General features: G+C 37.2%; 3 protein-coding genes and 1 long non-coding RNA gene across 9 annotated transcripts; 2 read left to right on the forward strand and 2 right to left on the reverse strand.

Moving 5' to 3' along the window:
• Nucleotides 1-568: 568 nt before the first annotated feature.
• On the reverse strand, nt 569-4,194 carry LOC105189731 (zinc finger protein 271). Of its 2 annotated transcripts, none has more exons than XM_011152018.3 (8): nt 3,985-4,194; nt 3,307-3,652; nt 2,714-3,253; nt 2,454-2,610; nt 2,148-2,366; nt 1,919-2,061; nt 894-1,537; nt 569-818 (listed from the first exon to the last, which is right to left on the reverse strand). In XM_011152018.3, the coding sequence occupies exons 2-8, from the start codon at nt 3,547-3,549 to the stop codon at nt 800-802; spliced, it is 1,965 nt and encodes a 654-aa protein (XP_011150320.1). In that variant the 5' UTR covers nt 3,550-3,652; nt 3,985-4,194; the 3' UTR covers nt 569-799. The 2 variants fall into 2 exon arrangements, with proteins under 2 accessions (XP_011150320.1, XP_011150321.1); XM_011152019.3 differs by having other exon boundaries at nt 570-818; nt 2,714-3,232.
• A 418-nt stretch (nt 4,195-4,612) lies between these two features.
• On the forward strand, nt 4,613-8,265 carry LOC105189732 (transmembrane protein 184C). Of its 4 annotated transcripts, none has more exons than XM_011152020.3 (7): nt 4,613-4,785; nt 5,220-5,521; nt 5,639-5,675; nt 5,759-6,036; nt 6,128-6,334; nt 6,438-6,653; nt 6,847-8,265. In XM_011152020.3, the coding sequence occupies exons 2-7, from the start codon at nt 5,274-5,276 to the stop codon at nt 7,142-7,144; spliced, it is 1,284 nt and encodes a 427-aa protein (XP_011150322.1). In that variant the 5' UTR covers nt 4,613-4,785; nt 5,220-5,273; the 3' UTR covers nt 7,145-8,265. The 4 variants fall into 4 exon arrangements, with proteins under 4 accessions (XP_011150322.1, XP_011150325.1, XP_011150324.1 ...); XM_011152023.3 differs by having other exon boundaries at nt 4,613-4,685; XM_011152022.3 differs by having other exon boundaries at nt 4,613-4,678.
• LOC112590043 (uncharacterized) lies at nt 8,008-8,817 on the reverse strand. The gene is made up of 2 exons (XR_003113957.1): nt 8,781-8,817; nt 8,008-8,698 (listed from the first exon to the last, which is right to left on the reverse strand). It is a non-coding gene; the product is annotated as an uncharacterized LOC112590043 (long non-coding RNA).
• Nucleotides 8,818-9,996: 1,179 nt separating this feature from the next.
• Ts (Thymidylate synthase) lies at nt 9,997-11,945 on the forward strand. 2 transcript variants are annotated; one of them, XM_011152025.3, is made up of 4 exons: nt 9,997-10,745; nt 10,856-11,119; nt 11,264-11,400; nt 11,608-11,945. In XM_011152025.3, the coding sequence occupies exons 1-4, from the start codon at nt 10,574-10,576 to the stop codon at nt 11,815-11,817; spliced, it is 783 nt and encodes a 260-aa protein (XP_011150327.1). In that variant the 5' UTR covers nt 9,997-10,573; the 3' UTR covers nt 11,818-11,945. The 2 variants fall into 2 exon arrangements, with proteins under 2 accessions (XP_011150327.1, XP_011150326.1); XM_011152024.3 differs by having other exon boundaries at nt 9,999-10,745; nt 11,264-11,526.
• Nucleotides 11,946-12,876: the final 931 nt, after the last annotated feature.

The raw sequence follows: 12,876 nt of genomic DNA on the forward strand, positions 1-12,876 counted from the left end.
AAGACTTTTGCAATCGGGTGCACTAACGCTCTTTAACGGACTTACATTTCAATCATCAAATTATTCTACAGTATTTAAAATACATACTGTTTGGACACACATTGAATAGAATAAATTTACACACCGAACAGTATGATGTTTCATCTTAGGAAAATACAAAAGAAATAGCTGGCCGTTAGAAGAATCACCGGATTTTCTAGCGAATGCGGGAGAATCAGAGCATTAATGCATCCAATTATGCAACACTGCTTGAAACTTTCCAAGAAAAAATAAAACTACATATGCTTATATATGAATTCTGTCTCTATATAGTCATATATAATTGTACGTATAGAGTATTCCAAAAACATTTGGCCAAACGTTAACATTATATTCTAGGGATGAAAACAAACAAACAACAGAGATTTAATAGATATGAGTTGGATGAAAAAGAGAAAATTTAATTTACATTTAAAAGAACTTCTACGTCCCAACTTGGGCTGCCACCAATATAAGTAATTACTTTTCAACCAATACGTGTGACTATATACAGACAAAATTAAAATCTATGGTCATATATAATTATATAACTTTTTTGCTCGAGTCAGTTCTTTTAGTTCCTTTATATAAATTCTTTAAATTGCCTCTGATACTAATAATTTAAATATAAATATACTTGCAGAATTTAACAGTTCGACATCCACAATTTTGCAAGACCTATACATTATATTTTATAAACTTCTCAAGTTGCGTACTGATTGAACGATCAACCCTATTGTACAGCGGAGCACACTTTTCCTTCATGTATGATGTTCTGAGGTTATATCAAATAATATTGTCTGCAAAAAAGAATATAGTAGATTGAAAATCAACTAGTCCGATGAGGACAGATCAATGTATCAATCTATACTCACATGTTTTCATTAGTTCGTACAGCAGCTTCCAGCGGATCTCTATCGGCAGCCGTGTCCGTTGTAGGCGGCACGGTATATTCCAAGTTTTGTCCGCCTGTGTGCGGCAGAATACTTTCCGGATTGTCGTCCGGCGGCACGATTTTCACCACCCCTGTCGCCTCAACCTCCAATTTCAAGTCTCTCACGAGATCGTGAATTGATTGCGCCTGTACCGCTTTGTCACTCTCCTCTTCTACCGTTTTGCTCGTTAGGATTCTATTCAATGGCTTGTCGCCCTTCGTTCTGGAGTGCGTATGCATGTGGCGTTTCATGTCGCTGCGCACTCGGAACGGCTTGCCGCACACGGCGCACGGATGTGGCTTTTCGCCGGTATGTATGCGCCGATGATTCTGCAGGTAACTGCTCGCCCTGAACGTTTTGTTGCAGTACTCGCAACGATAGTTCTTCTCGCCGGTGTGGATACGCCTGTGAACGATCAACGAATACTTCCGGGCGAATTCCTTGGCGCAGTACTCGCACTGGTACTGCTTGTGTTCCGAGTGAATGCTCGTCGAGTGGTACTTGAGGTCGCCCCATTGCCGAAAGTGCCGGCCGCACTCCTCACACTTGTACGGTTTGTCGCCGCTGTGAAGTCTTTTGTGCACCTGTGTATATTAATAAGGGAAAAAGAAGTGGAATTAAAAATTAGAATTAGAACAAAAGTCAAAAGGTTCTTTGATATTCAAACAGAAGGAAAAGAAAAGGGTAATATATAACAGCTGAATGATAGGTACTCGTTTGCATACAAATTTTTGTTTCTTAAAGTCAAGTTCGAAGATAAGACTAGAAAATAAAACTTAGCAATTTGTAATACATATATAACATATATAACAATATTATATCAAGAAAAGATCTTCCAATTTGATGTTTTTTTGAAGAACATCTATCTATACACCTAATAACTAGCTACACGCGGCTCTCAAAAGTCTTTCCTTTCATCTTAAGAAAAAATAGGATTGTCATAATGTCATTGGGTAAAATCTCACCTTCAACGCGCTAGCAGCGAAAAAACGTTTACTACAGATTTCGCACTGATGCGGCCGTTCTCCGCTGTGAGATCGCATGTGGTAGACTAAACTATTTTTATGGTGGAATGAACGACTGCATTGAGGGCACGTTAATTCGTCAGCTGCAACAAAAAGAGAAGACATACGTTCCTTTGAAATTTCTGCGCTGACTCTTGTAGGAATTTCTTTCTTATAGGAATATACACACTTGACTTTCGCGTTTTCGGCGACTTCTTTTTCTTAGTCGTTTGCGGAATGTCCGTCTTCGCTTTCTCGTCTAAGCTTTTTTCGCCAACAACCGACGCCCTCATATGGTCCCTCTGTGCCTGCTCGGTGATATCGGCGATGTTCCACATTGTCGACTCGTTGTTCGCAGTGGACAGTGGAGGCTCCGTGTCTTCGTCAATGTGCGCACCGGTTTCCTCCACTGGAAACAGGAGGAATACACATTACGACTGTCTCTACACCAAGTGTTCAAACATGAATGTTAATGTAAGTAGACATTCTCACTTACCTACACCGCGAATACCCTCCATTAGATCTTCGGGTTCACTGAATTCTTCGATTACAGTATTGTCTAAATTATGTACTGTTTCTGGCACTGATATCGTGATATTGGTATTTGTCGCTTGAGCTATTCGCGTCTCTTGTTTGACCGGCTCATAATGCACCTGCAAATTATTTCATTATTTTTTTTTGTTTTTTTCTTTTTATTATTTCATTATTTTCTTTATAATGTATAAACTGTAGAGGTCTAGTTGAGCTTCAGTATACCTTCAGATGTTCGAAAAACTTCAACTGGCTGCTAAACTTCGAGCTACACAATTCACACTTGAAGATATTAGCTTGGACTTCATTAGCGGAGTCGATCGCCGCGTTTTCTTGGCTTGATTTGCTATTATCCCTTCGCGCGGTACTCTTTTTCGTTTGCTGTTTTAATTTACGAGGTATCCTTTTCTTATGTGGCAACGTTCTTTTAGGTCCAGATGCTGACGTAGCATCCTCACTACTCTCCGCGGAAACCTCAACGTCGTATTCACTTTTGACGTTGATGAATTCTTGCTTCACGTTCTGCGTAATTCTCTTGAAAGGTTGCAATGTCGGGTAGACTGTTGGGGTGTTTGGTTCTGGTACAGTTTGGATGGCATACGAATTTACCGGTGCTAAGGTTTCCAAATGAGAAACATCTGGTAAAGTCGGATCCTCATGTTGAGACTGAATGTGTAATTGCTGTTGCTTTTGCTGCTGGTGCAACTGCACTGCAACTAAAGCAGCAGCCAGTTTACGGTCCTCCTGCATCACACAATTTACATTCTATATGCAAGTTATACTATATAGTTCCTGAAGATTAAGTAACATATTACAACCTCTGTTAGTTCATGTGACAACAAGTCATCCTCATAATACTGAGTTGCAGTGCCATAATCTGTACCAACTCCAGCATTAATCATGTCCACAACCATCCCGTCTGAAATCAATTCACCATTCAAAGCTAACAGTGGTACTCCTTTGCTCAAGGATTCCCCGTCAGCTCTCTGAATAGTGATGTACTGAGCACCTTCCATCCCTTCCAAAAGCACAGCTTGTGCTTCCTCTGTCGTAATTTCCATGGTTGAATATTCCCAATATTCATTCAACGATTAGTCATTCTCTTAAAACTTATCTGCTTCTACAGATAGCATCCAACTATCTGTGAAGATCAGCCTTTTGTACCTACGAATGAAAGTTAATTTAAAAAGTAATCTTTTTTGGTGCTTTGCAGTTAGAAATGTAATTCTGCAATTAAAAATGATACAAGTTTAAAACAAAATCCTTTTTCTCTTTTTCCCTTCTGTTCTTTTATGTTCTTAATATTTGGAATAAGACAAGTCACTGGACAAAGCATACTCATATCTGGAGAAAATAAAGGAAAAATGCGACAGGAGCGAAAACTAACGAAAGCAAAACCGAATGCGCGAATGAAGTTCAAATTTGGCGCGAGTGCATACTTTGAGGCTGTCACCGAGACCAAGGTCACTGCACCCGGGGCACTCGGAAAATCTCACCTGCATCTTGATATGCATCGCACGCGTACAAATTCGCTCACTCCTGCTTCCGTTTATCGTAATCCGCGCAACCGGCTGTGCCTCCTGTCTTTTCCTCACGAAATTCAAGCAACATAAACAATGCGAAATATTGAAACACTGTAGGACAAAATGTGACAACAATGCTTGGCTCTTGACGCCATTAGACCGGATGTACCCCTTCCACGCGAACATCCAGTACGAACAACATCAGCAGAAAGTTACAACAAAAATCCCCGGTTTGCCGGCTGGGATCATATTGCCTTTTATAACATTCTTTTTGTTTATAAAAATAAGCCAATTTTTTACTTCTCCGCATATTACTCTCACTGATAATTTCATACAATGACGATAATTATTACAAATAAAATATAAGGTATAAATACAAATAAAATGTGTGAATCAAGCACAAGACAAATAATTATGAATACATCGTATTATAATTACAATAATGATTTCTGTGTGTGATAAATAAGTGATTTTACAAACGCCACGATGAGACGCACCGAATGTTTTAACAGCTTTCATCTCGCATCGGTATCGTATCGGTTCGGAAAACTTTTTGTCTATACTTTGGCGACGCTGATTGCTGCACTTTTCTCGAGACGGACAATCTTCCGGTTTCTAATGGCTGTGCAAAATGTCGCGAAATGTCAAATTAGTATATACGGCGGAGGTAGCGTGTGCGTAATTTTTCGACGTGATACAATCGCGTTCGGACCATCGGAGAAACCGGCTGATAGCGTTGCCATCGTTCAGGAATTAATCCGTCGTGACGAGATAGTAAATCATTCAAATAAGCATTATGTCGAGTAAATCGAATTGAGGGGTTAAGAGGAAGCTCACACCTACGTACTACGCTGTCATTGTCAGCTGATTCATTCTCTTGTTAACTAGGTTTTGCTCGTTTTTCTTTTTTTTTCTTTTATTGAAATACAAAAGAGCAGTCTCTATCTTTAATGTTGATTATTGAAAGACGAGTTATGAATGGGATCACGCGCGAGATCTTTTGAGAGAATGATGGACAAACGATAGATTCCGCGTTTTTGAACAAATAAATATTATCTTAGATCGGGTGGTCGATAAAATGAGTAATATGAACTTTGGATGTGATTGCTATCAGTCTCGAGCCCTACGTAATTTCCGACCACGTCGCGTTAATTATCAACACAGGTGACAAAGTGTCGCAGTTATTTCATGATCTTTTGGATTTTCAGAATCAGACCAGTCAGTCCGAAATTATGTGACGGTGTCCAAAATATCAGAGAGTGATGGCTTCGATCTGTCGACGCTGGAGACTATGGATATTGCCTGTACTGACTTGCCTATACGCACTGATTATTGTTATACTCGTACCAATCTTGTTGGTTAACTCTATTAAGAATGGTTTGAAGGAACAAGATCAGGGTGCATTGGTGGGCGGTGCCTTTGTTTTACTGGCATTGCCCATTGCCTTTTATGAAATTGTCCAGCATATGATATACTATACACAGCCTAGGTTACAAAAATATATAATAAGGTATGTCATTTCATCACTGAAAATACATGTAGATTTATTTTCACCTATATGCATTTCTCTTAATTAGATAGTATTGAACATGAAGATAGATTTTATCTCATGAAATATTTTTTGCAGGATATTATGGATGGTACCAATTTATGCAGTGAATGCTGTAAGACAAAAAGTTTCTTTCATCTTAGAAATATCATAAATATCTACTTATTTATTTAATAGATATCTTCCTTCTTTGCACAGTGGTTAGGTTTGGTGTATCCTGAAGGCGGTATATACGTGGACAGTTTGAGAGAGTGCTATGAAGCTTATGTAATATATAATTTTATGATGTATCTATTGGCCTATCTGAATGCCGATCATCAATTGGAACATAGACTGGAGATTTCTCCTCAAGTACATCATATGTTTCCTCTATGCTGTCTTCCCGACTGGGAAATGGGCAGGGAATTTGTACATATGTGCAAGCATGGAATTTTACAATATACAGCTGTCAGGCCTATAACAACTGCAATATCATTGTAAGAGTAACCTATTCGCAACTCTCTATGGTAATTCTTTGATTCTATGGTAACATGGAACCGTATCCGATTGCTCTATATGTTTTTTTAGTATCTGTGAGCTGAATGGTGTTTACGGAGAGGGCGAATTCACAGGAAATGTGGCTTTCCCATATATGGTCGCTCTAAATAATCTGTCGCAATTCGTTGCTATGTATTGTCTGGTACTTTTTTATCGTGCCAATGCGGAAGCCTTGAAACCGATGAAGCCGGTTGGAAAATTCCTGTGCATCAAAGCTGTAGTATTTTTCTCATTCTTGTATGTATTATACAATATTCGTATATTTAAAAATATAAGACATATAAATACGACAAATATAGATAGGAGTAAAAAGAATATATATTATTTCCTTTTGTTACAGTCAAGGAGTGATAATATCTTTATTAGTGTACTTCGATGTTATATCTAGTATTTTTAAAACAGACGACACACACTACATCAGGAGTATATCGTCAAAGTTGCAGGATTTCTTGATTTGCATAGAAATGTTTTTAGCCGCGGTGGCACATCATTACAGCTTTTCTTACAAACCATTTGTCAATTTGGCGCAAGGTCAAGCATGGTGGGATGCATTTAGGTACGTGAAACGTATTCTGTTTAAAAACGAATATATACATCTATACTATGTAAGAAAAAGAAGCCAACGACCATTATTTCAGTCCTTCTAGTCACTCAATTTCAATATAAAATTTCTATGATAAAAATGTGAAAAAATACTATAATATACCATCACAAAATTTTCATAAACCAATATTTATTTGACTTTGCAGAGCAATGTGGGACGTTTCCGACGTGCATAACGACATAAAGGAACATTTAGGTGTCGTCGGCTCGTCCTTAAGTCGCAGGATACGTGGACGCAGCGCATATCAGCAAGCCTGGGGGAGCGCAACGGAGCGTACATCGCTATTACCCGAGGGCGCGGTAGCAACGGCCAGAAGCGCTCCCGCCTGCTCATTCTCGGGCTATCATACGGCTGAAGCCGGGCCAAACAATAATTCATCCACCAATGAATTCGAAGAGGCGGTCGCGGATGTGCAGGATAATAGTAATAGCGTCAACACATAACCAGATGTCCAAGTCCATCCATGCGGAAACGGTACTCGTCGGTCGGCCCGCGAGACCGGCACACTTTAGCGGGGAAATAACTCCTTAGTATTATTTTTAAGCGAGGAAAAGTATATAGTTTTGCAACAGTGTTCTCTCGCGCTATTGTACAAATCATCATCGTGGTCATCATACACTGTCTGTCTCATCACACGTGCATCGCGTCTACACCGGATGAGAAAGTACGCGGGATATTTCGTGAGCACGGAGCATCTATGTAATTGCGATCAGTTCAGTGTTTTGATAATTTAATTGAAAGTTTAATGTGCAAGTGAAATTTTTCTATGAGTAGAGTTCGAAATCGACTGAATAGCGCGACCCCGCCATTTGTTTTCCCTCCTGCGTTCTGCAACGCATTCTAAGCCAAGCGAAAAATCTTTAACGAAAGGAACATCCGGTGGGTAACGCGACTATTTGTATAAACGCGATCTAACACTTAGAAATTTGATACAAGTGACGAATTTTAAGAGAGGGAGAACGAAAGAGAAACAAAAACTGCTTGCTACGTCCTTTATTTTGCAAAAGACATTCGTACGCTTTATGTTACCAATGATGTACTACCAAATAATATAATGTACATACGTTTATACATACGTAGAAAAAATGCCACCTATACAATGATATTTGTACATACCTTGGACGACCAACGTGTGTGTCGCAATTGCGTGACACGCATTGTCTGACAAATGTATACACTTGGCATCGTCGGTGCATTTCAATCTCGGTGCGGGCATTCTTGGATCGAATACAAATTTTTGTGCTTAAATATTGATTAAATTGACAGGCTCCGTTTGTGTGTGATACATTTTATGCGGTTATTCATGCTAGATATATTATTTACTCAAGAGTGTTTAAACCGGAATCCGAAGCCACTAACGATGCCGTGTTTTATTTTTCTTGATATATTAAACAAGGGTCACAAAAACAAGCCATATCCAGTTAGACATTCAGAATCTCTGCAGTCCTTTTTCGCTTTATACGTACACACGCGAGTATTTAACCCGCACTGTATTTATAATTTCAACTTATTTTATAATTATAGTATAAATGTGTAATAAAAGCTGTGTGCGTTTACTACAAAATCAGTCTTTAAAACTGATTTTGCAAGAAGTCTTTCCTTCCGCTCTGCGAAAATTTTCTTTTTTAACTTATGTTTAAAGAGTATTATATTGTTCTTTTGGTATGTGTTGCACTCTGTTATGCTTTCTATATTTAAAATGAGAGATATGTAAAGTACTGGGAAAATTTTTCATGACCTCAAAAAAAGATTCAAAAAAGACTGGGAGAAAAGTAATTGAAAAAAGATGAGAAGATGAAATCGATTAATTGTTTACAAATTTATCTTAGAATATTAAATATATCAAGTTTTTATATAAAAATACTCACATGGCGTAATTTTTATAGCCAATATTTACACATACACACATACCACATTGAACATACTAGTTCTCATCCGATTACTGCAGTTAAACAACGTTGGAACTAATGGTCCGTCTGGGTACACCATGTTGGCATCTATTATTAGTAGGAGTACAAATAAGTTTCCGCCGTTTTCTATCAAAAATTAGGAATTTATTATGAAAGAACGGTACATTACGTTTTATTCAAAGTATTGTCCATCACTAGCCACTACTTTTTCCCATCTTTCTGGCAGCATTCGGATACCACGTCGGAAGAACTCTTCATCTTTTGAGGCTATCCACGAATCGACCCAATTTTTAGTATCTTCATATGATGTAAAGCGCTGCTTAGACAGGTCATGTGCCATCGACCGGAACAAGTGATAATCGGAAGGGGCAATGTCTGATGAATACGGCGGGTGGGGTAGGACTTCCCAATTAAGTGTTTCCAAATAGGTTTTGACCGGTTTTGCAACATGTGGCCGAGCGTTGTCATGTAGGAGAATAATTTTGTCGTGTCTGGAGTAGTAATGGGCGCGTTTTTCCTTGAGTGCTCGGCTCAATCTCATTAATTGTGTTCGGTAGAGAGCTCCAGTAATGGTTTCGCTCGGTTTGAGCAACTCATAATACACGACACCAAGCTGATCCCACCAAATACACAGCATGAGTTTTTTCGATGTTGAAACATGGCCAGGTGGTCCCCATGATTTTCTCTTCTTTGGGTTATCGTAGTGGATCCATTTTTCACCACCAGTGACTATACGATGCAAAAAACCCTTTCTTTTATGCCTGGCAAGCAGCATTTCACACGTGTAAAATCGGCGTTCAACGTCTCTCGGCTTCAGTTCATATGGAACCCAATTTCCTTGTTTTTGAATCATTCCCAACGATTTTAAACGATGTGAAATTGCTTGTTGAGTCACTTCTAATGTAAGTGCAAGTTCTTCTTGCGTTTGGTACGAATCTTCCTCCAATAATGCTTCCAATTCCGTGTCTTCGTACACTTTCGGCCTTCCACTACGTTCTTTGTCTTCCACGTCAAACTCACCGTTTTTAAACTTTTGAAACCACTCACGACAACTTCTCTCACTTAAAGCAGTCTCACCATATGCTTCTACAAGCAATCGATGCGCCTCAGCTGCAGATTTCTTCAAATTAAAGAAGTAAATCAAAAGTTCCCGTAAATGGCGCTTATTCGGCACAAAACTTGACATTTTCGTACGAAAAAAATTATGTGATGCTGATACGGAGTCACTAATACTTCAAGGTTATGTTGTTACCAGATGTCCTAACTTACGATATTACGTTTTACATCTGACAATTTCAACATAACCTTCTGGTAGGGCCATCTTTTGTCAAACGGCGGAAACTTATTTGTACTCCTAATATTTTTCTACTTTTTCAATTTTTGGAGTTCGCAAGTTTTCTTGAAGAAAATAAAAAAGTAGTGTTTCGTGCTTAAGAAAATTTGAATTGCATGCAGGCATTTATAATTGCTCGGCTCACGCGTAAATTTCGTTTTGTACTTTTTTATACGCTGATTTGACACAAAATTTTTTAACAGGGATTTATTAAATAACGAGATTTTTTATTTACGTTAAGTATTTCATAGAGCACGGTTTTTATTCTTACCTCCTCGGTATTGCAAATAATATACAAAAAATGCGGCTGAAACAAATAACCCTTTTTATGTATTTCCGCCTCTTACTTCATCAAATGAATTCACGTTACGTACATACATAATTCGCCCGCGCTTTTTCTTGCTTATAATAGCACGAATACTGATATATTTTTAACGATTCGATAGTTTGAAGATTCCGATCTATTAATATTCTATTGCGTTTATCAAGATTGCTTTTATATGCTTTGTATGCGTTAACAATTTTTACGGCGTTATTTTATTATGTTGAAAGTGTAACAACGTGATGCGATAAGGTTAAAGATACTCGTCACATAATAACGTCGAGACAAAATTATTCCGAGATACGAAATGCAAGATAAAAAGGAAACGAATGAAGAAACTACGAAACAAGAACACGAGGAATATCAGTATTTGCGGCTTATCGAGAAAGTTATCAAAAGTGGAACAAGAAAAGGTAATCGCACCGGTGTCGATACCTATTCTATCTTTGGCACCCAATTGCGATTTGGATTACGAGATGGTAAATGTATATTATGAAGATACATGCATATAAAATATATACATTCTACATGCATTTACTTTTTTTTATATAAAAATTTAAGGAATATTTATTTGAGAATATTCTTCAAGGTGTTTTTCCATTATTGACAACCAAGAGAGTATTTTGGAAAGCAGTGGTTGAAGAGTTGTTATGGTTCATCAAAGGATCAACAAATTCTAAAGAATTAGCAGATAAAGGTATACACATCTGGGATAAAAATGGTTCGCGTGCTTTTTTGGATTCCTGTGGCTTTAGCGACAGAGAGGAAGGTGATTTAGGACCTGTCTATGGATTCCAATGGAGACATTACGGTGCAGAATACAAAGATATGCATACAGATTATGCAGGACAAGGTTTCCTTTTTTGAAAATATTTTTAGTATTCTTTGAATACATTTTTTTTTTTCTGAATTTATCAGTAATAGATCTGCTGCAGAAATATATATATATATAAGTCAAAATCAAAGAATAAATCAAACCATGTGTTTGTCTTCTCAGGAATAGATCAATTGAAGGAAGTTATTCATAAAATCAAGCATTCTCCAGATGACAGACGTATTATAATGTCTGCTTGGAACCCAACTGACATTCCAAAAATGGCATTGCCACCATGTCACAATTTTATTCAGTTTTATGTAAGCAATGGAGAACTGTCTGCGCAGCTTTATCAGAGGAGTGCAGATATGGGCTTAGGAGTACCGTTTAACATAGCATCATATTCTTTGTTAATTTACATAATCGCTCATGTTACTGGCTTAAAAGTGAGAAACCTGCGTTTGCTTGAAAGAATATGAAAGAATTCAAGAGGTCTTAGTATATTATCTACTTTCTTTTATTTTCAGCCAGGAGAATTTGTACATACAATGGGAGACTGTCACGTTTATATCAACCATGTAAGCGCTCTTGAAGAACAGATACAACGCAAACCACGAAATTTTCCTAAATTGAAGATAATACGGGAGATCAAAGATATTGATGACTTTGTTGCTGAAGATTTTGAATTGATAGATTATAATCCGCACTCCAAACTCTATATGGAAATGGCCGTTTAAAGTATATTTCTTTCTTAAAACAGGGCTCGAATAAGTTGCAGTTGTGAGTTTACAATCAAATACTTGCTAACAGACAGAACTCGAAAATTAGATTAGTCAAGATACTGCGAATGAATGATACATCAATGAGGACATTCTTTTATGCAGTTGTTCAAGAAACATGTTCTACATCTCAGTATTCTATATATATATATATATCTCTATATATATATACATAAATTCAGTATTATATATAATCAAATATACGCACATTTTAAATTATTACACGATAGCGCTTGTTCGATTTTTCGACGAAAAACTGTTCAGATTCTTGCAGTAGCTTGACTAAAAATTACAAGGAAACTCTCGAACTCTGTCATTAATTCGAAGGAAGATCTGTGTTTATATATAGCTTTAATTAAAATTTGCTTCATTTCCGTAACACACTTGTGATTAATGAAGTGATACCAATCTCCCTGCTTAACGTACTTAAACTGAATGAACATGCTACATTCTCCGACCGAATATTCATCGTCAGAGATATCGATTAGTACTGTTTCGGTTCTTTCAATTATAATATTATGTTTCGATTTTTAAGTGAGGCGTAAAAAAATTACTTCTAATAGCTCGATTCTTGTGGACTGTCTGATAAATGGTAAATATATTTATATTATATATAACTTTTTGCCATATATATAACTAGACTTTTCATAATTTCCTAATAAAAATTATATTCTTAATAAACCTGTATCTTAATTATACATCAATATCTTTTCAATACCAGTCGTATGCGGTCTATGCGAGTGTCCATCGTTTAGTCATCTTTCTTACTTAAGTAAAAATCATGTCCTTCAATTTTCTCTATATCACACAAGTGTAATTTTTCAATCGATCTCATACGATACGAGATTGAGAAGCATGAATCATCATAAAAGGCCTTATATATAAGCAGCTCCCAAATATAACAAAATCATGTGATTCCTATATTTAATGTATATAAATTTAATATTTTAAACCACGGAAACAAATATTGAAAACAATTCTCGCACTATACATAAAAAATTATTTCAGATGAGAAGG

This window comes from Harpegnathos saltator, unplaced genomic scaffold (genome assembly GCF_003227715.2).
Source record: "Harpegnathos saltator strain DR-91 unplaced genomic scaffold, Hsal_v8.6 scaffold7, whole genome shotgun sequence".
In the NCBI taxonomy this organism is placed as follows: Eukaryota; Metazoa; Arthropoda; class Insecta; order Hymenoptera; family Formicidae; genus Harpegnathos; species Harpegnathos saltator.

What these genes read in the sequence shown, in the direction of transcription:
- LOC105189731 (XM_011152018.3), bottom strand. Translation starts at nt 3,549, where the DNA reads ATGGAAATTACGACAGAGGAAGCACAAGCTGTGCTTTTGGAAGGGATG. An exon ending in GGAGGGTATTCGCGGTGTAG is followed by an intron (nt 2,367 to 2,453) that starts GTAAGTGAGAAT and finishes TCCTGTTTCCAG; the next exon opens with TGGAGGAAACCGGTGCGCAC. An exon ending in GCCGAAAACGCGAAAGTCAA is followed by an intron (nt 2,062 to 2,147) that starts GTGTGTATATTC and finishes TTTTTGTTGCAG; the next exon opens with CTGACGAATTAACGTGCCCT.
- LOC105189732 (XM_011152020.3), top strand. Translation starts at nt 5,274, where the DNA reads ATGGCTTCGATCTGTCGACGCTGGAGACTATGGATATTGCCTGTACTG. An exon ending in CAATTTATGCAGTGAATGCT is followed by an intron (nt 5,676 to 5,758) that starts GTAAGACAAAAA and finishes TTCTTTGCACAG; the next exon opens with TGGTTAGGTTTGGTGTATCC. An exon ending in ATAACAACTGCAATATCATT is followed by an intron (nt 6,037 to 6,127) that starts GTAAGAGTAACC and finishes ATGTTTTTTTAG; the next exon opens with TATCTGTGAGCTGAATGGTG.
- Ts (XM_011152024.3), top strand. Translation starts at nt 10,574, where the DNA reads ATGCAAGATAAAAAGGAAACGAATGAAGAAACTACGAAACAAGAACAC. An exon ending in GCGATTTGGATTACGAGATG is followed by an intron (nt 10,746 to 10,855) that starts GTAAATGTATAT and finishes ATATTCTTCAAG; the next exon opens with GTGTTTTTCCATTATTGACA. An exon ending in TACAGATTATGCAGGACAAG is followed by an intron (nt 11,120 to 11,263) that starts GTTTCCTTTTTT and finishes TTGTCTTCTCAG; the next exon opens with GAATAGATCAATTGAAGGAA.